The sequence below is a fragment of the Photinus pyralis genome, unplaced genomic scaffold (genome assembly GCF_008802855.1).
Source record: "Photinus pyralis isolate 1611_PpyrPB1 unplaced genomic scaffold, Ppyr1.3 Ppyr1.4_LG8, whole genome shotgun sequence".
Classification (NCBI taxonomy): Eukaryota; Metazoa; Arthropoda; class Insecta; order Coleoptera; family Lampyridae; genus Photinus; species Photinus pyralis.
The window spans coordinates 13,424,168-13,450,061 of record NW_022170819.1 but is presented as its reverse complement, the minus strand read 5'-3'; the positions used below and the strand labels follow the sequence as shown (position 1 = coordinate 13,450,061).

The following is a 25,894-nucleotide window of genomic DNA, read 5'->3' as shown; positions in this document are numbered from 1 at the left end:
TCTTCTATTCGATGTAATTCATAAATATCGATAAAGAATACACAGTTGTCAAATTGAAAGTGTACCTATTTAGACATATTTACATTGAATTAATTAACAATGCTTACAAATTAAGTATAAAACTCAGAAGTGCAGAGTGGAACTTTGGTCCGCTTTGTAGATGCATTGAATAAGTAGGAAATGATTACTTATTCAACGGTAGATGTTATAACACTTTGCAAAAAATCCTTCCGTAACAATTTGTCGTAAGAAATGTTTGGTTTTGGTTGCCATTTGGGCTGGTTATTTTTGCTCAAAAATCTCTTTAGAACTAAAATTTCTGTTCCAAGAGGTACCTAATAAATCCTTTTCAGCAAATTATCACACAAGTTCTTGACAACAAATGTTAACTATTTATTACTTGTTGTTGAAGAGCAAGGGTGAAAGTTGTTGAACTACCTATCTAAAACGAGTTACCATATAGGTACCTAATAACGTAGTATCTACGTCTATATAAATATACAACTCAAGCTAGTCTACATCTTTTGCGTCTACAGTTGGCCATAATTCTACGTTAATGTGCATCTGTTACATTCCCTACCAGCTACCTTGCATAAATACGGAAGGGGGAAGGAATAACACTATAACAGTAATTTTCAACCCTCTTCGCGTTCCAGGCGCATATAATACTTTGCTCCAAAGGTTTTTTACATATTGAATAACCTATTTACAGTGTATACATCCTTAGGGGCTTATGCAGAGAGTTGACTGCAGATGCGCGTTTCGACTACCGTGAACGTCCGTGTACGTGTGGTACAGTATTTCATATGCGGATGGAAATGGAACTGCAGTTCGCTGAAAAGCGACGGAAATTGTGTGGTCAGTCCTACTGCAAAATGCGGCTCTTGTACGCCCAGTGTTGGTGATATCTTGATTAATAAGTTATTTATTAAATAAAAAGTTCACCTTATTCTACTAATTTTAAAGTGAATTGAATTTATCCTGCCGTTTTTGAGATTTGAAAATATAACCCATCAATCCTATCCTACCTGAAAGGCCCTTTGCGTAAGAACTCGAGGCTGTTTTGAATTGACCTGAACCCGCATATTAACTTAATTTTCTTATTACCAATAAAGATCACAATTTATCATTCAATTTGTAGCGCACTCGTACAACACTACGTTCGCAAGTATACTGACCACAATTTGAACACTATAGGCATTCTTGACGATTGAAAGTTTACTTATTATTTGTGGTATACCCAATGAATAAAAAAGGTATTGGTATACCTAATCGAATGTGAATATGCCGGTTTAGAGTTATGTTATTGTTGGTTGCCAAGCTGCACTGATTACATTTAAAATTCTTGAAGAATAAGGTACCGTCATAAAATGTGATGATTTAAACAGGTGTAATTAGTAATTACATTGATTGTAATAAAATGTTTGCAAGTGTATTTATACTTTTACGCCGTAAAAACTAAAAACTACAATATTGATTACTTTAGACCACTGTAACTAAACAAAATGTCCGTCTTAACCCACCAATAGTAATAACAATGTGCTGCCACCAGAGGTCCAACTGTTAATCTGAATCACGGTCGTATACATTCGTGATTTGAATCTATAGATATATTCTGAATGGCAAATAACGCCCTGTCAATTTATTCTGCGCTGGTATGTCAGTTAGTTATTATTTATTAACATAATAGTAGATAAGTATAGAATATTTTTTTTATAAAATACATACGTCATTTATCTAAAATTATCGAATAACAAGTATAAGTGGACTGATTTGATAGGTATATAGCAACCGTTGCCTCACTTCTTTCTGACAAAGGATATAAGAGGCCTACTAATTATTGTAAACACTTTTATTTATCGTAAATAGGTGTGATATCTCTACTTAGTTATCAGTAGAAATTACGTTGTTCACCACAATAGTTCTATTTTTAACTGCCCTCAAATTAAATTTGAAGACTCAATTAAATAATTTTTATTGATATTAAAACACTTTTTTTAAAAATAGGAATTAAAGAAACTATAAATATTTACATACAATCAGAAAATAGTACCTACTAAAATCATTAGAACGCGGAATGAGTCGCATTACCCCGTTGATACCTGGCTTCACTATATATTGGTGTATGAACTTCTAGGGAAACTGTAAAGAGGTTTATTTATAATTTCATAGGGTGTTTAATGGAGATCAACAATTACGTCGTCAAGAACAGGGACAGGAGAATAATTTGCCTCAGCCTCTCTATGAATTGGTGGGTGTTTAGATTCAAGTGCATTCCAGTTCCACGTTTCGGTGTAATATTTAGCGATAACTTCAGACAAAGAATAGTTACTCTTTGCTTCAGAGGAGCGGACATCTCAAGCAGCAGCACTAACATCACCTTCAGATAGCTTGAGAGTGACTCGTTTACACAACTTGACCTATCTTCCTGGCCAGACGCAATTCCATGAGAGATACATTTTAGCGTATTTTCTTCAAAGTGAAAAATCGCGATTGGATGCACTTTGTCGTCGGTTACATGTATATTTTACACGAATGAACCGATTTGGGTGATATGGATCTCATTTGAAAGGGCTTCGTCGTCCACGAATTTTGTGCATACCGATATTTATTGGTTTTGCGCATGCGCAGTGTCAAACATTTGGTTTAACCCATGTGCAATGTTAGCTTTTTAGCGCATTTTTTAAGAATTAAAAAAAATGTGCTATTGTTTGCGTTTTGTCCGTCCGTCCGTCCGGACCCACTTCTGACGTTTTGAACTACTTCTAGAGTCCTGGAATTTTTTGCAGTAGGTAACCTATAACTTGAAGGTGTGCCAGACGGCCATCAAATTTCGCTGTCTAAAAGGGGGGCCCTCCCACGAATTATTTCCTGAGATGCTGTTTTTGAAAGTTAAACGTGCATAACTTTTATATACGACAACCAATTCGTCTCAGATTTTGCATACGCATGCCTTTAGTGGTGCCAAGTTAAACTTTAGAAAATAGGGGAGGGGGGTTGTAAACACATGTTCCACCCTTCATGGTAGGTATTCTAATGAAAGGATCTCATCGAAATAAATTGGTTTCTACAAACTATAACTTTCCCGTGCGATTCTTTTTCGAGATCAGTGAGATTTTAGTTTTATCCTTCATGGTACTCTAATGAAAGGTCCCGAGGAAAAAAATAATTTATACTAACCATAGTCTTCCTCCTCGATCCCCGATCGGTTATAATTCCTTATATCTTAAGACTGAATTGTCAAAGGAAAGTACCTACAAAGGGCGATTGGGACGCTTGGAAGAAATATAACCATTGGGCATTTAAATAAAATTTGATACATAGCCACTTGGAATAAAGGCAAATTTAACACCATTTTCCAAATTTGGTTTTGTGTGGGATGTGCAGTGCCAACTTTCTTATTTATGGAAGAAATTTCGTAGGGGTGTTTAAAAAAATGCACTTTGCCTGCACAGGGGCTGTGCACAATTTGTACCTACTTGTTTATTTATGAAGACATTTCAATAAAAAAAAACTTTATATGTAAACACTACAAATATAAGTAACATTAACGACGTCTCCAAAATATTCTTTTGGACATGCGCAATGCCAATTTTCTTATTTTTGAAAGCATTTAAATGAAATATCATATGTAAGCACTTTGAATGAAAGTAAAACTAATAACGGTTTCAAAATTACTTTTTTCGTACTTATGAAACAAATAACTATTACGTAAAATGAATTCACATATTATTCGTACGCAATATCATAAGGGCATTTAATTTTTTGAAAAAACACGTTACTAAGTAATATTTCAACAAGAAGCGTGAGTGCTAGTGGCAATAAAAATCCGAGTCCAAGACGAGGATTTTTGCACTTGCATCAAGGCTATATATTGGGAAGTTTTCTCAGCGAAATTAGTACGCATTTATCGGTTTTGGCTGAATTTTGCTTTAAAACTTTTAGCTAGGTTTTGGATAGAGAACACTATGGATTATTTTACATGTCTAAGGATCATAAGGTGGCAAGTGTATTATCTGTTTCGTAATCCGATCGAACTTGCTTCTAAAGCTAATAAATAACTGTGCACTCGTGCGCCAATTCCAAGTGTTGCAACATTTCCCTCCACTACACGTTTTTTGTGACTATCTGCGCAATAGCATTGCCTTCAACTTTCTTCGCGATGACTTATGGAGCAAGATATTTTTTGAAAGAATTAACCGTTGGTCCCAAAAATGTTTTCGAATTGTTTTTAGACGACAATTCAACTCATGTATAAAAAATCACATAAGCCGCAGTGTAATTGTCACTTTGACAGCGGCAAAAGTTACCTGCAACTTTTCCAGCGACAAATGCACTAGTGGTTTTTTCACTTATTCATTTTCGAACCAATAATCGCATTATCCTTACCCATATGACTAGTTTGACGTCTGTCAATAATTGATTAGTTTGGTGAATTTCTTGTTCGTTAAATTGTCCTGCCGAATTACACTCGAGGTTTGTATTTAAACCGAATAAATTTGGGTTGTGGCAATTCAAATCTGTTTCCTTTTAGCAATTGGACTCGAAAAACTGTCAACCTAAAAATGCTCCACCTGCGGTGTCGCATTTTTATTAGTTGACAGTTTTTCTCGTCTAATTGCTAGGCAACAGATTTTCATTACCTAAACAACCCAAATTTACTCGGTAAAATACAAACCTCTTGTGCAATTATAAGTGAAAATAGCTTATCTTATAAGTGCAACTAATCGAATATGTGACATGATAAGTAACAAGATTATACCCAATTTCCTGCAGTATAGGTATATATAGCCATGAATTATCGTGGATAGACAGAAAGGTGTTCAACATGAAAGGTCTCATTATTTGTACTCTTTTGGTATTGGCGTTTGTTGGTCTGTCAATGGCTGACTGCAGCGGACAAAAGACGAAAGAGAATTGCACCTGTGAATTATGGCTTAAAGAGTGTCCTGCAGGATCTGAACAATGGTATGCTCTTTTTGAATTTCTTTGTATGTATTATAATTAACGGTAGCTAACGAATATCGAATCTGACATGAAATTGTATTTTAAGAAAGTAGTAATGACTCTTTAATTATTGATTTGAGAAATTGTAGTATTATTTTTATCTTTTCACAATAACTGTTATGAATACCTAGGTACGTAATAATAATTGCCAACGTAAGTTTTAATTGCAATAGAAATGTTCTTATTTCATTCCCAAACTTAACTTAAGAACTATTAATTGATATTTATTTTATGTTTCAGCGACGTTAAGTCCGACAATCCTTGCTCAATCATTTTCAAAACGTGTTGCAAACCTTGAAACCGAGATGGTGTTACCTCTACATTAATTAATTCAATTATTTCTGTTATTATACAATATCAATAAAATTGTTTGAATTATTTACTGTTTCTTTAATGTTAGTAGTAGTTCAGTTTACAGATTAAGGCTTACTCAGAATAGAAACAGTACAAATTTGTATGGTATTCTGGCGGACCCTGGTGGGTACTGTGAACTAAAAAATTAAAATCAGAGTAGCGACATCTAGTGACAAGCTTCTAAAGCCATGAAGCAATTGGTCCCCTCTTCTATTCGATCTAATTCATAAATATCGAAAAAGAATACACAGTTGTCAAATTGAAAGTGTATTTAGATACATTTACGAAGTTTTTGAACTTCAGGAAGACCCTCCATGTTACCACAGAAGGTCCTCCATGATCCTCGTTTAGACCTTCGAATATGGTCCTTATACCTGCGGTGAGAGATCTTAAGATCTTCCCAGTCCGCAGGCAGCTTAGTTCCTTTTTTTTCTCTGACAGTTTTGCCACATAGCAGTGCCAGTCAATGGATCGGGAAATGAAAGTGGAATAATATTCAAAGGTAATCGAATCGTAATACCAGAAAATCTTCGTTCAGAAGTACTAAGGGAACTACATCATACCCATATAGGTATAGTAAAAATGAAACAACTTGCAAGAAAATACTGCTATTGGAAAAACATCGATAAGGACATCGAACAATTGGTAAAATTATGTAAAAGTTGTGCTCTCATAAGGAAGAATCCAGAAAAGGCACCACTGGATCACTGGGAAGAACCTCAAGAAAATTTCTATAGGATCCATATGGATTATGCAGGACCTTTCCAGGGTTTCCATTTCTTCGTTGTAGTAGATGCAAAATCAAAATGGGCCGAAATTAAACCAATAAAACAAGCACCTACATCCGAAAATACCATACATTTATTGCAAGAAATTTTTTGTACGCATGGGTTACCAAAAGTATTGGTATCTGACAATGCTTCAATATTTCAAAGTACAATGTTTCATGAATTTTGTACAAGAAACGGTATCATCCAGAAATTTACTGCACCTGGACATCCATCAACAAATGGCCTGGCTGAAAGAAACATACAAACCCTCAAACGTAAACTTACAGCTATGGCAGAAGAGAAATTATCGATGCACGTGAAAATTAGAGAAATACTTTTTAGATATCGAGCAACCCCTCTACAATGTGGAAAAACACCAGCGCAATTATACTTAGGAAGAGATATCCGTATAAAACTTGATGCGATGCGACCGCCAAAAGGAAGTGTTGGTAACAAAATATTTCATCATAATATTCGAAATTATAGTGTGGGAGAGAGGGTACAAGCACGATGGTATGCAGACAACAAACCCACATGGAAATTCGGAACTATTGAACAAAAATTTGGACGACTACATTATCAAATTAAATTAGATAATGGTTACAGCTTAAAGAGGCATATAGACCAGCTTGCCAGAACAAGCGTCCCTCCAAAGAAAACAATGACATTCCAAGACGATCGACAGGAGAGTATTACAGACAAACAGTAGACTGAGGGAATGGACGAAATGATGATTATACAACCCCGACAGCAAATAGAGCGACCTGTATTAGAAGATATAAGGAGACCAGCACCAGAAGAACCTATACTACGGAGATCTGAGAGGTATCGACAACCACCTAGATACTTGTTAGAATATATACAGAAGAAGTAATTCAAAAATATTCAATTTCAATTTTTTAATAAGTGTGGGAGAATCTGTAATGTATTAAAATTTCATTATTATCAAGTAATCAGATAACAAATATATCGAATGATATGTCATAAATATTTTTCATATTAAATCAAATAAAAACGTATTTTGTATAATTAAAACTAATACAAAACATAAAGCTAATAAATCAGTGTGCACTCGTGCGCCAATCCCAAGTGTTGCAAAATTTCTCTCCACTACACGCTTTTTGTAACTATATCTGCGCAACAGCACTACCTTCAACTTTCTTCGCGATGACTTATGGAGAAAGACATTTTTTGAAAGAATTAACCGTTGGACCCAAAAATGTTTTCGAATTGTTTTTAGACGAAAATAGCTTATCTTAAGTGCAACTAATCGAATATGTGACATGATAAGTAACAAGATTATACCCAATTTCCTGCAGTATAGGTATATATAGCAATGAATTACGGTAGACAGACAGAAAGGTGTTCAGCATGAAAGGTCTCATTATTTGTACTCTTTTGGTATTGGCGTTTGTTGCCTTGTCAATGGCTGACTGCAGCGGACAAAAGACGAAAGAGAATTGTACCTGTGAATTATGGCTTAAAGAGTGTCCTGCAGGATCTGAACAATGGTATGCTCTTTTTGAATTTCTTTGTATGTATATAATTAACGGTAGCTAACGAATATTGAATCTGCAATGAAATTGTATTCTAACTGCCTCCTCTATAGTTCAACAATATTTGCAATAGAGATGTTCTTATTTCATTCCCAAACTTAACTTAAGAACTATTAACTGACATTTATTTTATGTTTCAGCGACATTAAGGCCGACAATCCTTGCTCAATCGTTTTCAGAACCTGCTGTAAACCTTGAATCCAAGATGGTGTTACCGCTACATTAATTAATTCAATTATTTCTGTTATTATACAGTATCAATAAAATTGTTTGAATTATTTTCGTTTTCTTTACTGTTAGTAATATATGTAATTAGTTCTCCCTTCCACTCTGACGTAACCCGTCGCCGTCATTTGACGTCTTCTCGACAAAGTATGACGGTCGGGTAATGGTTGAAATTGACACATTCAAGTGTTTTTCCCGAGAGGTACTGCAACTTTTTTAAGTGTGGTTCCTGTGTGGACATTTCAAAGTACATTTTTATTTACATAAGGGTTGAATGTTATTTCTTGAACAAAAGTTGGATTTTCCATTTACTGTTTCATTTAAAGGCTCTATGGCTAATTCTTATTACCACAACGTCAAGTAAGCAAACCAAGATACATACCCCCACAACGCGAAACAATAGCTCATGAGTAGGTACTGGCACAGTAGGTACATGTACTGGTGTCGGGTTTTGGGTACGACAACGCGTTTTGGTCTAATTTTTTTCCCCATTCTTGGGAAACTAGATCCTATCGCATTGTCACAACGCGTAATATACAGAGTGGAACCTCTCCCATTCATGTCAATTCATTCAACAAATTCAACAAACCGTGTAAAAATAGATGAATGATAAATGAAGTTGTCGTGTTAATTCCTGCAAATGGACCGCTCGGTATATAAATATCATCAAAAATAGGTACACTAAACACTGAATTGAGGTGCGATTTGCCATCGTTACCAGTAGATGTAGATACCGGAGCCACAACTCACAAGGAAAAACAAAGGTCATCGTGGGGAATTTTCCGGCTAGGCGACAATTTTCCATTATTCGAGTGAAAAATGTTCGGCAAAAGTTTTCGTCATCTATCAACAGTTCTCAAGTATATCGAAGTAGTTGTCATGTATTGCTGCTTAACAAATGTGCCCGTAGGACTCAACCGATCCGAACCAAACATGAACTTCCCCAACTGCCCTATTCCTACGAAGCTTTGGAGCCTATTATATCCCGAGACATCATGATGTTGCATCACCAGAAACATCACCAAACCTATGTAACCAATTTAAATCTTGCCGAAGAGAAATTAAGGAGCGCAGCAGAGAAGCACGATATTACGTACTGATTTTACTGTACGTTTTCTGTTTTAATTTATGCTTCACTTTTAGTGCAATGATATCTTTGCAACCCGCCGTGAAGTTTAACGGCGGCGGTCACATTAATCATTCAATCTTCTGGCAAAATCTCTCGCCTAACCAAACGAAAGCTAGCGACGAACTTTGCCAGGCCATGGTCCAGAGCTTTGGTTCCTTTGACAAGTTTAAAGACGATTTATCCGCCGCTACGGTCGCGATTCAAGGCTCCGGATGGGGATGGCTCGGTTATTGCACAAAGACGCACCGTTTGAAGATAGCAACGTGCGCCAATCAAGATCCGTTACAAGCCACAACGGGTTTAGTACCATTATTCGGTATTGACGTCTGGGAGCACGCGTATTACTTGCAGTACAAAAATGTACGACCAGATTATGTCAAGGCAGTTTTTGACATTGCCAATTGGAAGGATATTTCAGAGAGATTCGCAAAGGCTAAAGCCACCAAGTGAATAAGTTTGTCATATTTTTATAGCAATAAATGTTAAGGAATGTATATTTTTTATTCATATTGACCAGGATTCAGATTAACAGTGAGCCCTCTGGTGGTAGCACGTTGTCAATACTATTAGTGGGATAATACTGTCTGTAAAAAAAACCAGCTTCATTCTTCCAACGGTAACCTAGTTATATCCGTAGAAAGTTCGTGAAAAACCGACTAAGAATTGTTTTTTTACGGAGTTATCAAATGTGCGCGATTTTTTTTAAATATTTTTTTAAGAGCTATTATCAACGTTTTCATTTGGTGTATAACTTATTTTCTCGAAAAACAACCTTTCAGAATTGGTACCACAAGAAGTACCCGCAGCGCCTTAAGTCGTATGACGTGAGGCGGCAGACGATCGATTTTAGCATACTCTGATAGGGCAAAATGGAACTCCATCGGTTAAAATTTTGATCATTCTCGTTCAGTGGATTTCGTGCTAGCTCCCCTACTATAAGGATAATTTAAGAAATCGTCGTCTAACGCATAATATTTTTAAAGTCGTCTCAATAACAAATGGGAGATATATACGTGTCATATTCTTTGACACACTCGCTGCTTTGAATAATTTTTTAGTTATTTATTATACAAGAGAAAAAATTATTAGATTTTAGCTTGAGGTTGTGTGAAAAAACCGAGAGCTAAAATTAACATTTTTCTTCTATGTATTTTTTTTATCCAGTCTGGTTAGCCTGCAACATGGCTTCTCCAAAACTCTATTTCCGTTGCTGCTTTCCCTTGTTTTTCTTGTTGGTTACATATACTTCTGCTCCATACATTACCTATGCCATATATTATATGTACTCTGCACCATTGTACCTACTGATTATCCGGCTTTTGTGTTTTTATTTAGGTATAGCAGGCTGAATTAAGTTGAGTTAAGCTACTGCTTTATACGTGTTCTAATTAGTGCCAGTCTGCTTTTTTACTTCTTTTTCTGTCGTTGCCTCTTGGCACGGTAAATCCCAAGTAGGTAGGTAGGTATTTGAATTTGTCTGTTCCTTAAAGTTTCCTACGATTTTTAGACCTTTTATATTTTCTTCTACTGTCGCTTGTTTTTCCATAGGTAATTTTTAATCCCACTTTGGTGTACTCTTTTTTCAGTTCTAGTACCATGTGCAGTGGTTCGCCGTTGACAGCGACGATCAAGGCGGCCGCCGACGGTTCCAGCGAAACCGGAATCCTACGCCATCTTGGTTCCGGAAAATTCCACCATCTTGTGTAACGTCTTGAAGACGCCTTGCGCCCGTTTCATTATCCTCCTTGCGCTTTTTCTCTTCTTTCTAATAAATGCTTACTATTAAAATAAACTTAATTACTTATTGTGTACTTATTTATTGCCTTGCCAGTATAGGTAATTAGCATAGGAACATTACAAAACGCGCGAATAGCTCCCCAGCGACGACTAAAATGGTTAAAGCCGTAGCTAAAATAACCTAAAAAACGACCTTCAAAGCCAAAGTCAAATTGAGTTAAGCCTATTACATACCGTATCCTGTCGTCGCCTATTGCGAGCGCATTTCTCATAGCTCAAATTCGTAAATGAAACCGACTGGTATAATGGTAGCCAGTATGATGGAAATAGACGAAAAAGGCTGTCGTCAATGAATTTACGCAGATGGAAAGACGGACGGGTAGTTAAGTCTCGCAATTCGACGTAGTTATACAGCGAGAGGTCGGAAATGGCGTGGCAGTCATTTCGTCTTCTCTCGGTGAACGTCTCTAGAGCTTTTGGTATGTCGTCTTCGCATGAATTGAGTATCTCATTTAGAATGGTAACATCTTCGAAGCCCGCGTTCAACCCTTGACCGAAAAATGGTACCATTACGTGGGCGGCATCTCCAATCATCTTCAAAATGGTATCGACTACATTTGACGTAGTGGATGGCAGATGGTTTATCTTTGAGGAAGCGTCGCGTTAACGACCCCATGTCCAGTAGTGGGACAATGTCGGGGAACATTTCTGAAAAGAAATCCCGAACTTGTTGCTCATCTCGCAACTCCTCAAATTCAGCATAAGACATAAACAAGCTAATAGTCCACGATTGGTCGCAATTTGGTAACGCTATCAACATTAACTCATTACGCGGCCATATATGCAGGTAATTTAGCGTTAAGTGACCTCCAAGTTCTGCAGATACATTTAACTCCATATATATCCGTGGGTTATGTAAGACTGATAGTAGTTGAACATGGGCTTTTGGAGCATACATCGTCTTAAAGTGCTATGGGCACCATCTGCTCCTATTATTAAATCGAATTGAACCTCAACGGTTGTATTATTCTTCGTTCTGTTACAGGTATCTTATTTGAGCCTGGCGCACCAACAAAAAACTTCCTGTAAAAGTGTCAATTGGCCAGTCTCTTTGCGGCAAGAAGCTTGTGCTCAAAAACAATTTCGATGTTGTTCGTTTTAGTTAAGACTAAAAAAGAGAGTTTATAAGATCAAGGTGTTGACGCACCTTATGTTCTAACCATCGAGCAATATCCTATTCAGAACTCCGCGGGGTATCGAATAAAGGCACTAAAATAGCACAATTGTAGGATTATATACGAGTTGTCGATACCTAACTTGGCCATCCTTCGGATCGTAGAGGAGCGCTTTATATTTCCTGTTCAACTGATGCAAGTATCGACCGTTCATGGCAACACTGGCGCTCAGCACGTCCTTCTCCAGGCCTAATTCGCGAAGAGCCCTTAACGCGCGGTGGGAAACCGCCAAGTTATACGATCTTCCACCTACAAACCCCCAATCGCGGGGATCTTAACGGAAGATCGGTTATAAGCTAATATCTTGTCTGTGCTCACCACGCCTATGCTCAAAGACTGTGACATGAAAACCACGTCTCGCCATGTACAAAGCGCAAATCGGACCCACCTACAACAGTTACCGTAAATGCAAATTTTGACTCAAAGATAAACGACGTACAAGTCCTCCGCCTATAATCGCAATCTTTAGTTTCACCGTCTTCTTCATTTGGCTGTTAGACGCCGAATGTAAAGGAAGTTTAAGTAATAAGTTCACGGTAGATTGTGGGGTCATGGTGTATACATACATAATCCCACACTAACAAATTTAGATAAAAATGTGTGCGTCAGTACACGTCTCAAGATAATTTTAGAGAATAAATTGATAAATAGGTAGGTACCAGAATTTTCTCTTACACGCATTTTCTGCATAGACCTTTGAAAAACACAAGAAACAAAATCTCGTAACAGAGCGGTTTTTGGTTTTGCTTCCCTACGAAACCTTATTTTTCGTCGGTGAACAACGAAACGTGATTTTTTTAATTCGCGGCTGGTGGGCTGTGCTCCGGATGTAGTAGCGAGTTGAAGGTAGTGTTGCCGCGAGACGAGACGAGACGAGACTTTCGAAAGTCTCGTCTCGTCTCGTTACCTCGAGACGAGACCAAGTCTGAGTCTCGTCTCGTCCTGGTTCAGTCTCGTCTCGTCTCGTCTCGTCTAGTCTCGTTTGGTCTCGCCTGGTCTCGAGACACTATCCAAATATAGTGTATGTAGGTAGAGCAATGAGCATATAGCATATCAAAGACCACGAACTACGAAGGCATGACAAGTAAATAATAGGAGTAATATAGTAGGTACGAGAGCCGGACGCATGGAACCAGTAGTGATAAGCTAACAAGATGAAATCTTTGTTACTGGATTCCTTGCAGCTTGAATAACACAAAATGAGTTTTCTGCCAGCCTTTTTCTGGCCGGAATGTTATTAAAAATAGGCACTTCCGGTGAATTTTTTTCCGCAAATTAAACCAAAAACCAAACCACCTGAAATTGATAACCGTAGGTTGAGGGCGATGGGTTTTAAGGAAAAATTCTTTTCTACCGAGTTTTGTCCAGCCGGAAATAGCCCGCAGAAGCGGATTAATTGAACTGTTTTTTTGTGAATTGCTATACTCATAACACAACAACTGGAGGCCTCAAGATGGCCTCCGTGTCCGTGGGCACAATTAAACAAGATATGTACGAAGAATCGCATACGATTTTCAGGGAATTTTTTGACAGCTCGTAATCGGAAACACGACTTCTAATCCGCAGTGATCCTTGAACTCTTAGAAATCGATTCGCAAAAGTTTATCTTTTTTTGTTCTCGATTTAGACTATTCCGCTAAAACAGTACAAATAAATACAAACAAATTCGAGACCAAACGAGAGTCTCGGCGAGACTCGAGACTCATGCTTAGTCTCGTCGAGACGAGACGAGACGAGACTGAACCTCGGTCTCGTCTCGAAAATTCGAGACGAGACGAGACGAGACGAGACTGAGTCTCGTCTCGGCGGCATCACTAGTTGAAGGTTATACATACACCTACGGTTAGGCAACACCTTGCATCTGAACGAATACCGGTATGGGAAAAATACAAAAAAAAAACGTGTACAGCAATCGTGATTAGACCTAGACCATTCTGCGCAGATGCCAAGAACAGGGATTTTCGCGACAAAACTTCGCAGAGGAGTTAAATTCCCAGCGCTCGGGTAATGTGAACGCGTACTAGGTTTCTCCATTGTANATCAGAGACTTGCTATAACTAGACTGCGCTTAACGTATCTAAGGTGTTGTCGACACAGTATGCAACACACAATGCACCGCGGGGCAAAAATCGGCAATATAATGAAATAAGCTGTTGTTTTAGATGTTCCGTTCATTAATCATTCTCGTGATTAGCTCGAATTAGTGAACAGATAAATTTCTGTTGAGAATAAACCAATAAACTTAGGTTAACTTGTGCGTATCAACATGTACTTTGTCGATAAATGTTTAAATAATATGCTGAATTTCAACAGATAAAAGTTTAAAGGGCCAATGGATCAGAGCCATTCGAAAAAAAAAATTTACTCCCACCATAGTGCATTTGCGGGGAATGAATGGAGGATTGTTGCACGTATCAAGCGTTTTAAGAGTTTTAAGAGTATATTTTCCCATACGTATTCACCACCAAAATACACATATAAATCAAATTAGGACTAGAGTAAGGCAGTTATATACCAATTTAGTTCAAATAAAATACTAATAAATTCCATTAAAACAGTTAACAGCTATATGTTATCTTTTTTTGCTACTAAAATTTAGAATAAACATGGCTAAAGCAAGCTGCAGAACGTACGTCTGCCCCGCGATGAACAGTTGGTTGCCTATCCTATCTTGACAACAGGCGTTTATAGTAAAATCTATGTTGATTCGTACGTGCGGCTAGTTTATACAGGGCGCTTTCTTTCGTTGATCCAAACGCGTTTGGATTGTCAAATCACGTTCTTTCGAAGTGTGATCTTATAATCATGATTGCTAAAATCGTGAACAAACTGAACATAAAAGTTTTATGATCCCGAATTCCTAACCTATAAATGCAAGGATATTTTTGATCAATTTGTTAGGTTAGTCAATATTTATAACTGAAGAGGAGCATAATCGTGCAAGTACTTCCACTTATATTTAAGTTATTTTCATAATCCAATCAAAAATACGTAATTCGAGTGCAAATATGTACTTAACCATACTTTGATTTAAATTCGCGCGTTCTTTCGTAAAACGTGATCCTACGAATCACGATTTTGAAATCATGATCGCGAAGTAGCCGAAAGAAAGCGCCTTAGGTAGTCGTCAAGGACTACATAAAGTTAAAAAAGGCAAGCGGGCGGTGCTAGGTAAGTCTAAGCACAATTGCGAAGATTTAAGAGAATAAAGAAGAAAGGACATGAATAAAGGAGACCAAGAAGAAGAAGGCAACGAGTATAATGAAAGGAAGACTAAAACGGGTCGAAAATTGCAATTAAAAAAATTGAAGGTGTTAAAGGCGTATGGCGAGGTGAAAGAAAGAGACATGACGAGTAAAAATTTAAGACAGCCGGGTGTCCCCAAAGAGGGTGAATGGGATGTGAACGCTCGTCACGGTGAAAAGGGAAGGCGCTAGAGAAGTGTCAGCGCAATTTAGGAGCGTGAACTAAATAGACATGAAGAATGAGTTAGGTAAGGGGGAATGATATACTTAAGAGACATTAGGCATATAAAGAAAGAAGGCGTATCAAAATCGTCGTGAAGTGGGGCTAAATTTTACGAATTCGTTTTTTTTTCGAGCGCTCATCATTAATCTGACAACTCTGTAAAGTACCTAACGGCAACATCAGCCGGTACAAGATTCGCATCCTGTTGCTAAGGAGGGAAACATGCGTTTGATCATTATTTTAAATAAGTAAACTGACAATAATGATGTATGACGATGAAACTGAAGGTAAGGAAGAAATTGAAGACAAAGAGCCGTTGGTTACGTCCGCTGATCCCAATGAGCGCAAATTGGCGAGGCGGTTGAGAATCGAACGAAGATTGGAGGCGATTCGAAAGTAAGTAACCTTTAACAATCTTCCTTTGTTATTTACACCCGTTCAGATTAAACCTTCCCGAAGGAGAAGAGGTTGCCGAGACGACGGAAAAGACTCTACTACAAGAGCAGTTGCAGAAAAGCTACAAACTGCTGGAAAATCTAACGATCGAGGGCAACGAGTACGTTACGAACGTTAGAATCGCAAACGAGTCTCGGGAAGCCAACAGGCGCGAACAGGAAGATTTGATCCGAAAGGGCATTTTGGAAGAGCTGGAGCATGAGGCGATCACCGCGGAAGCCCAGTTTAGCACAATCAACGAGAAATGGACGTCCATTCTAAGTTACAACGACCCCTTGCAAATCAACGAAGAAATCATGAACCAAAGAGAAAAGTGCGACGTGTTGATCAAACAGAAAGACGAGCTGATTGCTAAGTTGAAAAACGAAGTGAGACAGAGCGAGATTAAATTTGCCGAGGACCAACAGAAGCAGGTCGAAGACATTCAAACTTTATCAAATCGGATTGAAACCCAAGTCAGTTTGATGCGCCGAGCGTACCGACGTGAACTCGAATTAATCGAAGACGTAATCCAAGTTGAGCGAAAAATTCTGATCGACACCAACGATAAACGTTGGGAAGAGCTGCACAAGAAACGCGACCTGGAAGAGAATCTCAATTGCGAGCGGAAATTCGAGCAGTTGGAGGAGTTCGAGGAAATCTGCACGAATCTGCGCGTTAATCATCAGGAAAAATACAGGGGTATTAGAATCAAGTTGGGAAACGATATCGAGAATCTCGAGCGGGAGCTGGAAAAAATCAAAAGCCTCACGTTGATCAACAGCGAAAAGCTCGACTACAACTACCAAGTGTTGAAGAAGAGGGAGAGTGAAAACCTAATAATAAAGTCCCAACAAAAGCGCCGCATCAACAAACTGCAGGATCTCATCAACACTGCAAGGGCGAAACTTGGACACTATCTGAAGCAGACGAACGGCGAAATTGACAGGCTCACGGCTAACATCAGCAAACTGCGGGCGAATATTCTGGACGTCGAAGCCAAAGCCGATAGCTTTTCGAACACGAACGATCTCAAATACAAACAAATCTGGGATTTCAACAAAAAGCGCGTGGACGCGCTATTGAAGCAGATTCTCGACACGGATCGCGTCTTGCACGAGCAACAGCTCGGCCTACGCTGGACCAGTCCGAATGTCGCACTTTTGGAGAAAACCGACTTGCCCAGTTACAAATCCGCTTCGGAAATCGTAGCGAAAATGTCCTGTCGGAAGGAGCCGAGCGAAAGTGAGGTTGAATCGGACGAAGTCGGCGATTTCGATGGGGAGACTGTGGCTCATCGCCGAATTTTGAGGATCGTCTTAAAACTAATTGCGGATAAGTCGGGTTTTTTAATTGAAGAGAAACTCAAAGAGATTTTGGAACCTTACAGCGAGCGTGAAAGGTCACTTGTGAAAATCGATGGTGTATTTTCCGTAAGTTGTGGTCTATTTCTATTGTTTTTTTGCATATTTTCCAAGAATATCTTGGTTGTAGTTATTTTCATGAAATGCTTCGAGTGAACGCAAATATAGCGTTTATGTTAAAAGTTGACTTCACGCATGCGCAGAATCAATTTTGTGGATGAGCACCCATGCCCAAAATAAAATGCGTAGATACCTATAGCAGTATCGTAAATACTCCTTTTGGAGCCACGTGATCACGGTACAAAACAGTATCCGGAAAAACTGAAAAATTCGAAGATATAAAGAGTTCTAAAGAGGGACTACGAAAAGATTTAGAAGAAATGTTGAAAAGATGGTTTTGAAGAGATACCTATTAAAAAACTGAATGGAGGGACGGCACTTCGCGTCGATGTTAAAACTAACTCAAAACACTTTACTTATACAGAGTGGCCCAACGAGAAGTATACAGAGGGCTTTTAGGGTATTAAATTTAGAAATTTCGAAAAATCCTCGAACACGTCAATTTTGTATTCGAGGGGGACAACTTTTGGAATACAAATCACGAACCCAAGTCTTCACCCCTCTACGTAGGGAGCTTAACCCCTAAAATTTTAAAATTCTGTTTTAATTGAAGTGTTTTACAATGAATTTATCATTTTTTGTCGTAGCATGAAAGTGCTGAAATACAATGATAGGCGACGCGCCTCGTTTGGATTGTATATTTTGTTACTTTTAATTATCAGCTGCAATTAAAAAAAAAACTGTATTGTAATTGATTTCCGAAAAAGGAGTACCTTAAAATGAAGCAAATAATGTTTTTGTGGTGCACCGCAGAGCTACCCCCCCGCCACCTTCATTACTACACTAATACTTTAATGGCCCGTAACCTATGCAATTCCACCTGGCCCGCCCCTGACTAGAAACCAATTTCGAAAGAACATTCAAAGGGCTGTAACTTTTGAACTAGTAGCCCAATCTTGGAACTGTTAAATGAAAATTATGGATTCTACAGGCCACATTCTATAAGAAATTTTTTTTTCCGGGTCGATCTGAGACAATTTTTTTGCGGGCCTCAAAAAAAGGCAGTGTATAACCTTCCTTTTTTACTAAAAATCAACTGCACCAAAATTTCTCGGGAAAACACTTTTTCTTATTAATTTTGGTGCGTAGAATCTAAAACAATTCGTACTTTTTCGATCGGACTTCTCAATCAAAAGTTATGGACTAGAAACCAATTTCGAAAGAAAATTCAAAGCGCTCTAACTTTTGAATTAGAAGCCCAATCTTGGAACTGTTTGAAATTATGGATTCTACAGGCCACATTCTATAAAAAAAAATTTTTTCCGGGTCGATCTGAGACAATTTTTTTTTCGGAGCTCAAAAAAGGCAGTGTATAACCTTCCTTTTTTACCAAAAATCGACTGCACCAAAATTTCTCGGGAAAACACTTTTTCTTATTAATTTTAGTGCGTAGAATCCAAAACAATTCGTACTTTTTCGATCGGACGTCTCAATCAAAAGTTATGGACTAGAAAGAATTTGAAAAGCAAAGCAGATTAGTAATCACGATTAAATTGGCTTTCAAATAATGTGCCATTTGCCATAGGATTCCATTTAAAATTTTAGGGGTTGAGCTCACTACGTAGAGGGGTGAAGACTTGGATTCGTGATTTGTGTTCCAAAAGTTGTCCCCCTCGAATACAAAATTGACGTGTTCGAGGATTTTTCGAAATTTCTAAATTTAATACCCTAAAAGCCCTCTGTATACTTCTCGTTGGGCCACTCTGTATAGCAAACGCGGGTATTTCTTGAAAGTTCTCGAACGCTCTCGAATTTTCCAGAACAAACGTCAAGTTAAGCGCTTTGAAGATGTATTATAATTGCCTGGTCTGGAAAGAGGCGAGGGGGGGGGGGATTTTAAGTGCTTCCGGAGATTTCTTGTAATTTTCGATTCTAGTCTAGGTGACCGCGTCGCACCGCCAGGAAGGGGCAAGTCCAATCGCGATTGTGGCGGCGATGGCGATGCTGCACAACTCCAATAGCAATCTGGTAGCGCGACGCAGCGCAGCCAACGTAAAGCGCATTATTTAATGACGAAGCTCTCTCTCTCTCCCACTCCTTCGCTTCGCTGCATTGTTTTTGCTGCAATGTAGTATAGAAAAAAATACACAACCGCTTGGGTTTGAACCCGCGTCATCGACCGTTGTAAATCGAGGAATGGAGACCTTGCAGCCGAGCTACGATCGACTTCACAATATTCGCTTATACCGATATAAATACGACAAACTTATACGTATAATTAAGTAATCAGAAGTACTTATAGTCCCTTCAAATTCTAAAATTCATTTTATTTACTGGGAAGCCATTAAATACGCTGTAAGCAGTTGTGAGCCAGGCGAGCGGTCGTCTACGCCGAGCTCCTCTTTGACTGCCGAGCTTTACGAGCTATGAGCTCTGCTCAAATGTGACGGAGATGAAAAATAAATGCGCACAAATCCGTAATTTTCCTTTTAGAATGATTTTCTTTGTATTTCATAGGCACTCGAAATAAAACACAAAGAGGATATTGAAGTATTATTGGAATACTTCTTGCCTTATACGCATTGCCCCATTTGCTCTGACCAATTGTCAGCAATGAGTGCAAGCACCGAGAGAGAAATAGAGACATATAATTTCTCCGATGACGGTGGCGGATCCATCGAGCGACCTCCCGTGATGGCGCTTGCAACCGAAACGGAAGAAGGAGACATTATGGCGGCAGTCCATCAGCCTACGCAAGTTATTGACTCGATCATTTCGGCGATAGTAGATTCCGAGGACGTCGAACTCGATGACGTAACTATGAAAACTGTTTCGATGTAAGTAATAAACATCTTCGTTGCCGCGCTAAAAAAAAAGGCTTGTAGCGCCGAGGAAACAGTGGTGGTCAAACCGAAAGAAACCAAGCTGAAAGGCTCCTGCTACAAGAAACACCCGCTTGTAATAAGCTCGGTGTATATTTTACGGGCGCTGCGGGAATTTTTGAGTAAATTTTATTTGGCGAAAGAAGGGTGAGTATCAATCGACCTACCTATGCCAAGACAGACATTTTCGTTTTTTATAAGTCTCAATTATTTTGTCCCAGGATCCTCACCATGAGTTCAAGACTATCGCGAAAACGAAGCACGATCTCTCGATTAATGTCAGAGGAAGACATCAAAACATATTGGGAACGTTACAGGACGATGTTTTCGTTAGAAAGGGAAGAGATATGGGACGCCCTACTAATCGGTCTACAGAAATATCACGAAATCCTCAAAGGTAAGGAGCAGAACGAACTGCCGCCGAAATCGCCCCACTGTTTTTAGATCGCAAAAAACTAAACGACGAAGTCCTCGAGCTGCGCCAGCAAAATTTGCAATTGCGAAATTTACTCGCGTCATATCAGCGACAGGGCGATAGCAAGTTGAAGCCGCCCTGCGCCGTCCAGCGAGAAATTCCGATCAAGCAAGTCTTCCTCTAATTGCAATAAATAATTCGAGTACTTTTAACAATTTAATGCGTTAACCTTTCTTTTTTAACAAAATTTCTTCGGTCATCGGACGAATGACGGCACCCGCTTTCGTCGTGACTGCCGGCTTTATCATTCTTCTGAACGCGGTTTCGGGCACGAACGTACTACCGACAGGCGCCCGAATGCTTGCCTCAAAGTCTTTGACGGTCTTAAAAGGAAACGGGACGTCGGACACTAAGTGCTTCTTAACTTTCTCGTCCGCCTTCTCATTGATAATCAGATTGCCTTTGTTGTCGTCTCTTCGTTTGAACTCCTTGGGGAATTTGACAATGAAACGTCGATTTTTGCGCTGTTTCTTTTTCGATTGCACCACGCCCGGGCCGCCCCACGATCCCCACCCGGGTAAAGACAAGTCGATATCTTTCGGCTTTTCCCCCTCGATCTCATCCCGCTTCTCTCTCTCGAAACTTTCCACAATATCGTCATCTTGGAAGGCTTCGACGATTGCGCCTCTTTGATCGTCGTCTTCTTCATTGTCGTCCATGTTAAGTAAATCGGGTAATTCAGTCTGTAGATCCGTAGGTTTTGTGCAGATGATGTCGTTGGGATCGATATTCTTTTTTGACTGAGCCCCATCAGTGCGCGGATCGTGTCGCAACGCGAAACTTAAAGCGTTCTCTTTTTCCTGTTGGACACCTTCCATATTTTCATCCAAAGGTTCGTCAATTATCGGACGTTTCGCTTCCATTTTGAAGCTGAGGTCTTCCGAATTCGACTTCATTTTCTTCACCTTCTGCTTGGGTTTGGCTTTCTTGCTTACTTTTACGGATTGTTTTACTACATCCAACTTTCTTTTAAAGTTATCACTATATCGGTCAAATAGCGCATCAATGTCCTCGCATTCGTCTTCCGTATCGCTTAAGATGCCAACCTCCCACTGTGTTGTTGCCAGACAGACTGTCCTGTGCGAATTTTTCCGTTTCCGTGTTTTTAGAACCTTCTTTTTCGGGTCTACTTCCCTTTTTTGAGAGGGTTGATCAGTTTCTTCCGGTACCGAAGCACCAACATCTTCTTTCGCGAGATTGACTATTTCCACTTCCGTTTCTACCACTGTATTTGACTCTTCCTCTTCTACTGCTACGTCCGCATTTGATTTCATCGCTTCCGCTTCAACCACCGCGCTTGCATCCGCTTCAACCACCGCGCTCGCCTCCGTTTTGGTTGCATTTTTCTCTTCCCAAAATTTTCGGTAGCCTTTCAGGAAGGTCTCGACTTCCTCCGACGTCTTAATTTGGTTCACCCAGGGATTGTCGTTGTTGACGGTGGGCGCCTTTGGAACGTTTTCGTCCTCTGATTCCGAACGGTCATCGTCCGCCTGCACCTTCTGCGTCAATTCGCGACTAATCATCAGCTGCTGGGCTAATTCTTGCCGATTCTGAAACACGAATTTCACATTAGCACGCATAGAACCAACAATGGGTGCAGTGGTTTCTTTCGCTTTAGATGCTTATTTATGAGAGACTTGCCATGCTTGGTATCTATGTTGATTCAATATATGGAGCCGATCCTTCAAGTTAAATCTATAAAGAAGGGTTTAAATAGGAGTTGGGCGAGTTGCGACAAGATACCTTTATTTCAGGATTTCAGACGAAATCAATATTTTTCACTCGATTTCAATGAAACCTCAAATAAAACTCATAAAAAAAACACCATCACAAAATTGTTTAGGTAAAATATATTGCTGGGTGCAATGGCATGCGGCCACTATACCACCCACAAAACACATTAACAGCTGACATAATTTTGAGTTGGATCCATCGTTCCTCGAAATGGGGGTTGAAATATATTATGTTATCAAAAATCTCTAAATGCCGTCTGCATGATCTCGAATTTAAACTTTACTTAAATAATTTAAATATGTAGTCATCTTAATAGTTTCAATACTTTTATAAGTTAATTTTTCCCCCCCGTTCTTTTGAAATGTGTTAACCCAAATTTCAACTTTAATGTAAAAATTCAACCCCCCGGTTGGTTGTCTTAACAAGGCTTGATAATTAATTCGTCTTGAAACTTAGGACAACCTTTCCGTTTTAACCACCCTTCAGGTTTTTCACTTGGCTTCGGCCAGTTAATAATTAAAAAAAAACAACATGTTCGTCTTATCGTCTTCAACGTTTGTAATTTACCGTTTTCCTGTTAACTTTCACATCGCCTGATGATGGCAGTACGCCGAAACTATAGTCGCTGTTATTTTTAAAAACTTCAACGAATAAAACCATATGGGGAAGGTTTAGAGATTTTTGATAACATAATATAGCTGACATAATTCTTGGGCACGAAAAGAAAAATCTGACGAAAACTCTATCCGAGTCGCACAATGGATTCGAATAAACACACAATTCATTGTTTGGACATATTACCCCGCACGCACGCGGTTAACAGTAAAGTAAAAAATTTTAAAAATCACTTACAGTTTTTTCTCAATAAATAATCTGTCCGTGCACGGTTTGCGATGCTAGGCGCACTAAAGCTGACACAAAACCACTTCCTTCTGAACTTCACTTTGCTTTATAACCCGAATTATATGACCAACACGCTCTTTAACCGTCGCACAACAGGAGCTGCCAAACGTACCGAATTTTTCAATATGAAACGCGCAATTCATCTAAACCCATGCGCCCTTACGATTTGTTAAACTGGAAAATTTCAATTGCATAGTGAATTTACTAAGAGTTGTGAGTAACGTAGTGCATATAATTTTGAATGTTTGGGAATAATGTTTTGTATTTGTGTGATACGCTATCCCATTGTGGAGACAATTTTTATTTTTGCTATTGGATATTGGAATAAACCAGTATTTCTTTTGGTACCTAAATTAATATGTGTTATTACTACCCTCGTATATTCTCAATTTCATACGGGAAGAGCTCGGGGAAGAGTTAAGTTAGAAATTGAGTGGCGCTCAACCATTGGTAAGTGCAACGAAGTTAAGATCAGATGCGTAGAACGAACTACCACTGTGACAGATCTCAAGTTTATATTTTATTTTCAAACCCTAAACTAGTTGGTCGTTTATGCGCCGGTTTGCGGAAACGTATCGTCAACTCTGCCAACCGTTATAATTTGTAAAGCGTAAGTACAATTGCGTGTTAAAATATAGGGACATCTGGTCGTTTGCGACGAAATTTAATACACGCACGTGTTCTTATCGGTGTTAGAGAAGAAAGTGGTTGGAAGAATTGCGATTTATTTCAGCGCAAGTGGAGACTCCGTTCCTTTAAAGTTTAAAGCATTATCAAGTCTGATTGTGATTTCTGATTGGCGCTTGATTTGAAAGATTTCGAGGAAGGAGATTGTCTTATGGTAGAAGTGATGATTCTTTAAACACCAGAATAAAGGAGACACGGAGCTGTTGCTGTTGCTAACTGGTGTTTCGTGACGGTAAAAAAAGCGTGTAAATTTCTTTACGTCATATCTCGGGTGCCCAGCCCGAAATGCAAAACAGGGTACAAAAGTGTCTTCAGTTGGCGGATATGGCACCTAATCCTGAAAACAGATTTCGATCCATGCGCCACCTGGTAGCTTAGCGAAGAACCAGACTCTGACAACAAGACTGTCAAACACAGGGTTTCCAGTCCACCCTGTTGTTGGTGGACTAATGAAATGACTCTATAAACCCACCATATGGACCGAACCATAGTGATACACTTTTCAAGGGTACTTTTACATTATAAAACTCTGAACTTACCGTACTATCGTACTTCGCTTTGATCTGCTTACTTTTCGCCCACTTCCCTGTATTGCGATGCCTCAAACTGGCTCGTTCCTCGGCACGAACCCGTTCGATTTCGTCCAGTTTCTTAAGTGCCTCGTCCGGATTCGTCTGTTGCAGCCCCTCGAATTCCTTGATTTGCCCCTTTATCTTCTCGCGTCGCTGAATTCTGTGATACTTTTTACTTTTTATTTTATTCTGTCGTCGCGCCTTGGCCGCCTTCTGACTTTCGATGATCTTCATTTTCTTCATTTCCTTTCGCCGCTCGAGCATCTCTTGCATTGTTAGCGGATACTTTGGCTCACTTTCCAAGTTAAACACCTCGCCGGGCTCCTCGAAAGTTTCCAGTCGTTTCTGGAGATCAGATTTTATACGAAAGGTCGTAAAATTCTTGCCCGACTCCAATTTGAGGTCGTCTTGTAAGGGAAATGTGAGGTGGTTTGACGCTCGGTTGGACGTAACCACTGCATTCCATCGATTTAAATGCTTCTTCACTTTGTCAAACGCAGTACTGCGACGGATACGATCCGCTTTCACTTTTTCTAAAGGTTTCGGTAATGGTTTAACCTTCTTTTCGAATGAACGAATTCTTTGTCGAACACCTGCTTGTTTGGACTGCTTCTTCAGGGCGTCAGTCAGATCGGTTACTCGAACATTGCTCTTCCCCTTTTCCGATGGTGCGAGATTGAATTCTGATACCTCTCTTCTTGGTTCGGTTCGTGAAGGTTTCGGATATACGACTTTTTTATTCAAATTCAACACATTCTTAACAAGTTGCCCTTTTCCTGCAGTCATTTTTTAACTGCAAACACGTTCAAAAGTTCAAAGGAGTTGGGGTTATGTTATACAAGAAAATTAGGTTATATTTACTTTCTTTAAAAATGCGATGTTGTCATATGTGTCCATATGTACAGCAAAGGTCAAAAGTAATAATTAATTTTTTAAACTATATAATTCATTACGTGTGTTTTCATGGCTTTGTATTAAAAAGCAATATGCGCAAATTATAAGCGCATAATTATGCTTGATATAACGTACACACATTTACTAAAAATTACTTTAATGCGCCATTTTCAGTATTATCTAATTTAGAAAATTAGTTAATTCAACCAAGAACTTAAGTTTCATAGGTATTGAAAATGAATGCCATTTTCTACAATATTGTACAAAATCTGGGATTGATCAAGAGTTGCTGCATGGATGGAACAGTTTCACGTAGTCGTAGTCTACTGTATTAGATAATGATCTACGTCCGAACAATTTATTCCTGCACGTATTTTAGTGTACCTATAATGACTAATGAGTGATTG

The 25,894-nt window shown here is 39.0% G+C and overlaps 5 protein-coding genes and 1 long non-coding RNA gene across 7 annotated transcripts; 3 read left to right on the top strand and 3 right to left on the bottom strand.

The window, feature by feature from the left end:
- The first annotated feature begins 4,621 nt into the window (after nucleotides 1-4,621).
- On the top strand, nucleotides 4,622-5,387 carry LOC116179093. Its single transcript, XR_004146954.1, has 2 exons — nucleotides 4,622-4,968; nucleotides 5,248-5,387. It is a non-coding gene; the product is annotated as an uncharacterized LOC116179093 (long non-coding RNA).
- A 3,226-nt stretch (nucleotides 5,388-8,613) lies between these two features.
- Nucleotides 8,614-9,535, top strand: LOC116179092 (superoxide dismutase [Mn], mitochondrial-like). The gene is made up of 3 exons (XM_031498803.1): nucleotides 8,614-8,772; nucleotides 8,823-9,005; nucleotides 9,056-9,535. Exons 1-3 carry the CDS (start codon nucleotides 8,732-8,734, stop codon nucleotides 9,489-9,491), a joined length of 660 nt encoding a protein of 219 aa, XP_031354663.1. The 5' UTR covers nucleotides 8,614-8,731; the 3' UTR covers nucleotides 9,492-9,535.
- Nucleotides 9,536-10,848: 1,313 nt separating this feature from the next.
- On the bottom strand, nucleotides 10,849-13,032 carry LOC116179862 (kynurenine 3-monooxygenase-like). 2 transcript variants are annotated; one of them, XM_031499725.1, is made up of 6 exons: nucleotides 12,453-13,032; nucleotides 12,332-12,401; nucleotides 12,096-12,286; nucleotides 11,999-12,047; nucleotides 11,013-11,946; nucleotides 10,849-10,971 (listed from the first exon to the last, which is right to left on the bottom strand). In XM_031499725.1, exons 1-5 carry the CDS (start codon nucleotides 12,579-12,581, stop codon nucleotides 11,873-11,875), a joined length of 513 nt encoding a protein of 170 aa, XP_031355585.1. In that variant the 5' UTR covers nucleotides 12,582-13,032; the 3' UTR covers nucleotides 10,849-10,971; nucleotides 11,013-11,872. The 2 variants fall into 2 exon arrangements, with proteins under 2 accessions (XP_031355585.1, XP_031355584.1); XM_031499724.1 differs by having other exon boundaries at nucleotides 10,849-10,959.
- LOC116178449 (kynurenine 3-monooxygenase-like) lies at nucleotides 10,882-11,372 on the bottom strand. The gene is made up of 2 exons (XM_031497939.1): nucleotides 11,013-11,372; nucleotides 10,882-10,959 (listed from the first exon to the last, which is right to left on the bottom strand). Exons 1-2 carry the CDS (start codon nucleotides 11,370-11,372, stop codon nucleotides 10,882-10,884), a joined length of 438 nt encoding a protein of 145 aa, XP_031353799.1.
- Nucleotides 13,033-15,517: 2,485 nt separating the features above from the next.
- LOC116179858 (dynein regulatory complex protein 1-like) lies at nucleotides 15,518-20,871 on the top strand. Its single transcript, XM_031499718.1, has 6 exons — nucleotides 15,518-15,877; nucleotides 15,924-17,349; nucleotides 19,858-20,177; nucleotides 20,226-20,369; nucleotides 20,444-20,619; nucleotides 20,667-20,871. The coding sequence occupies exons 1-6, from the start codon at nucleotides 15,744-15,746 to the stop codon at nucleotides 20,819-20,821; spliced, it is 2,355 nt and encodes a 784-aa protein (XP_031355578.1). The 5' UTR covers nucleotides 15,518-15,743; the 3' UTR covers nucleotides 20,822-20,871.
- On the bottom strand, nucleotides 20,841-25,441 carry LOC116179859 (U3 small nucleolar RNA-associated protein 14 homolog A-like). The gene is made up of 2 exons (XM_031499719.1): nucleotides 24,561-25,441; nucleotides 20,841-22,247 (listed from the first exon to the last, which is right to left on the bottom strand). The coding sequence occupies exons 1-2, from the start codon at nucleotides 25,377-25,379 to the stop codon at nucleotides 20,862-20,864; spliced, it is 2,205 nt and encodes a 734-aa protein (XP_031355579.1). The 5' UTR covers nucleotides 25,380-25,441; the 3' UTR covers nucleotides 20,841-20,861.
- Between the last annotated feature and the right edge of the window lie 453 nt (nucleotides 25,442-25,894).

Excerpts from the sequence above, each read along its gene's own strand:
- LOC116179859 (XM_031499719.1), bottom strand. The coding sequence starts at position 25,379 with ATGACTGCAGGAAAAGGGCAACTTGTTAAGAATGTGTTGAATTTGAAT. Across the intron at positions 22,248-24,560 it reads AAGCGAAGTACGATAGTACG|AATCGGCAAGAATTAGCCCA; the intron begins GTAAGTTCAGAG and ends TTCGTGTTTCAG.
- LOC116179862 (XM_031499725.1), bottom strand. The coding sequence starts at position 12,581 with ATGTATGTATACACCATGACCCCACAATCTACCGTGAACTTATTACTT. Across the intron at positions 12,048-12,095 it reads ACGATCCGAAGGATGGCCAA|TGCCTTTATTCGATACCCCG; the intron begins GTTAGGTATCGA and ends GTGCTATTTTAG. Across the intron at positions 11,947-11,998 it reads GAATAGGATATTGCTCGATG|TCTTAACTAAAACGAACAAC; the intron begins GTTAGAACATAA and ends TCTCTTTTTTAG.
- LOC116179858 (XM_031499718.1), top strand. The coding sequence starts at position 15,744 with ATGATGTATGACGATGAAACTGAAGGTAAGGAAGAAATTGAAGACAAA. Across the intron at positions 20,178-20,225 it reads ACTATGAAAACTGTTTCGAT|CGCCGAGGAAACAGTGGTGG; the intron begins GTAAGTAATAAA and ends AAAGGCTTGTAG. Across the intron at positions 20,620-20,666 it reads ATATCACGAAATCCTCAAAG|ATCGCAAAAAACTAAACGAC; the intron begins GTAAGGAGCAGA and ends CACTGTTTTTAG.
- LOC116179092 (XM_031498803.1), top strand. The coding sequence starts at position 8,732 with ATGTTCGGCAAAAGTTTTCGTCATCTATCAACAGTTCTCAA. Across the intron at positions 8,773-8,822 it reads CATCTATCAACAGTTCTCAA|GACTCAACCGATCCGAACCA; the intron begins GTATATCGAAGT and ends ATGTGCCCGTAG. Across the intron at positions 9,006-9,055 it reads GCAGAGAAGCACGATATTAC|TGCAATGATATCTTTGCAAC; the intron begins GTACTGATTTTA and ends CTTCACTTTTAG.
- LOC116178449 (XM_031497939.1), bottom strand. The coding sequence starts at position 11,372 with ATGATTGGAGATGCCGCCCACGTAATGGTACCATTTTTCGGTCAAGGG. Across the intron at positions 10,960-11,012 it reads ATAGGCGACGACAGGATACG|GTTATTTTAGCTACGGCTTT; the intron begins GTATGTAATAGG and ends GTCGTTTTTTAG.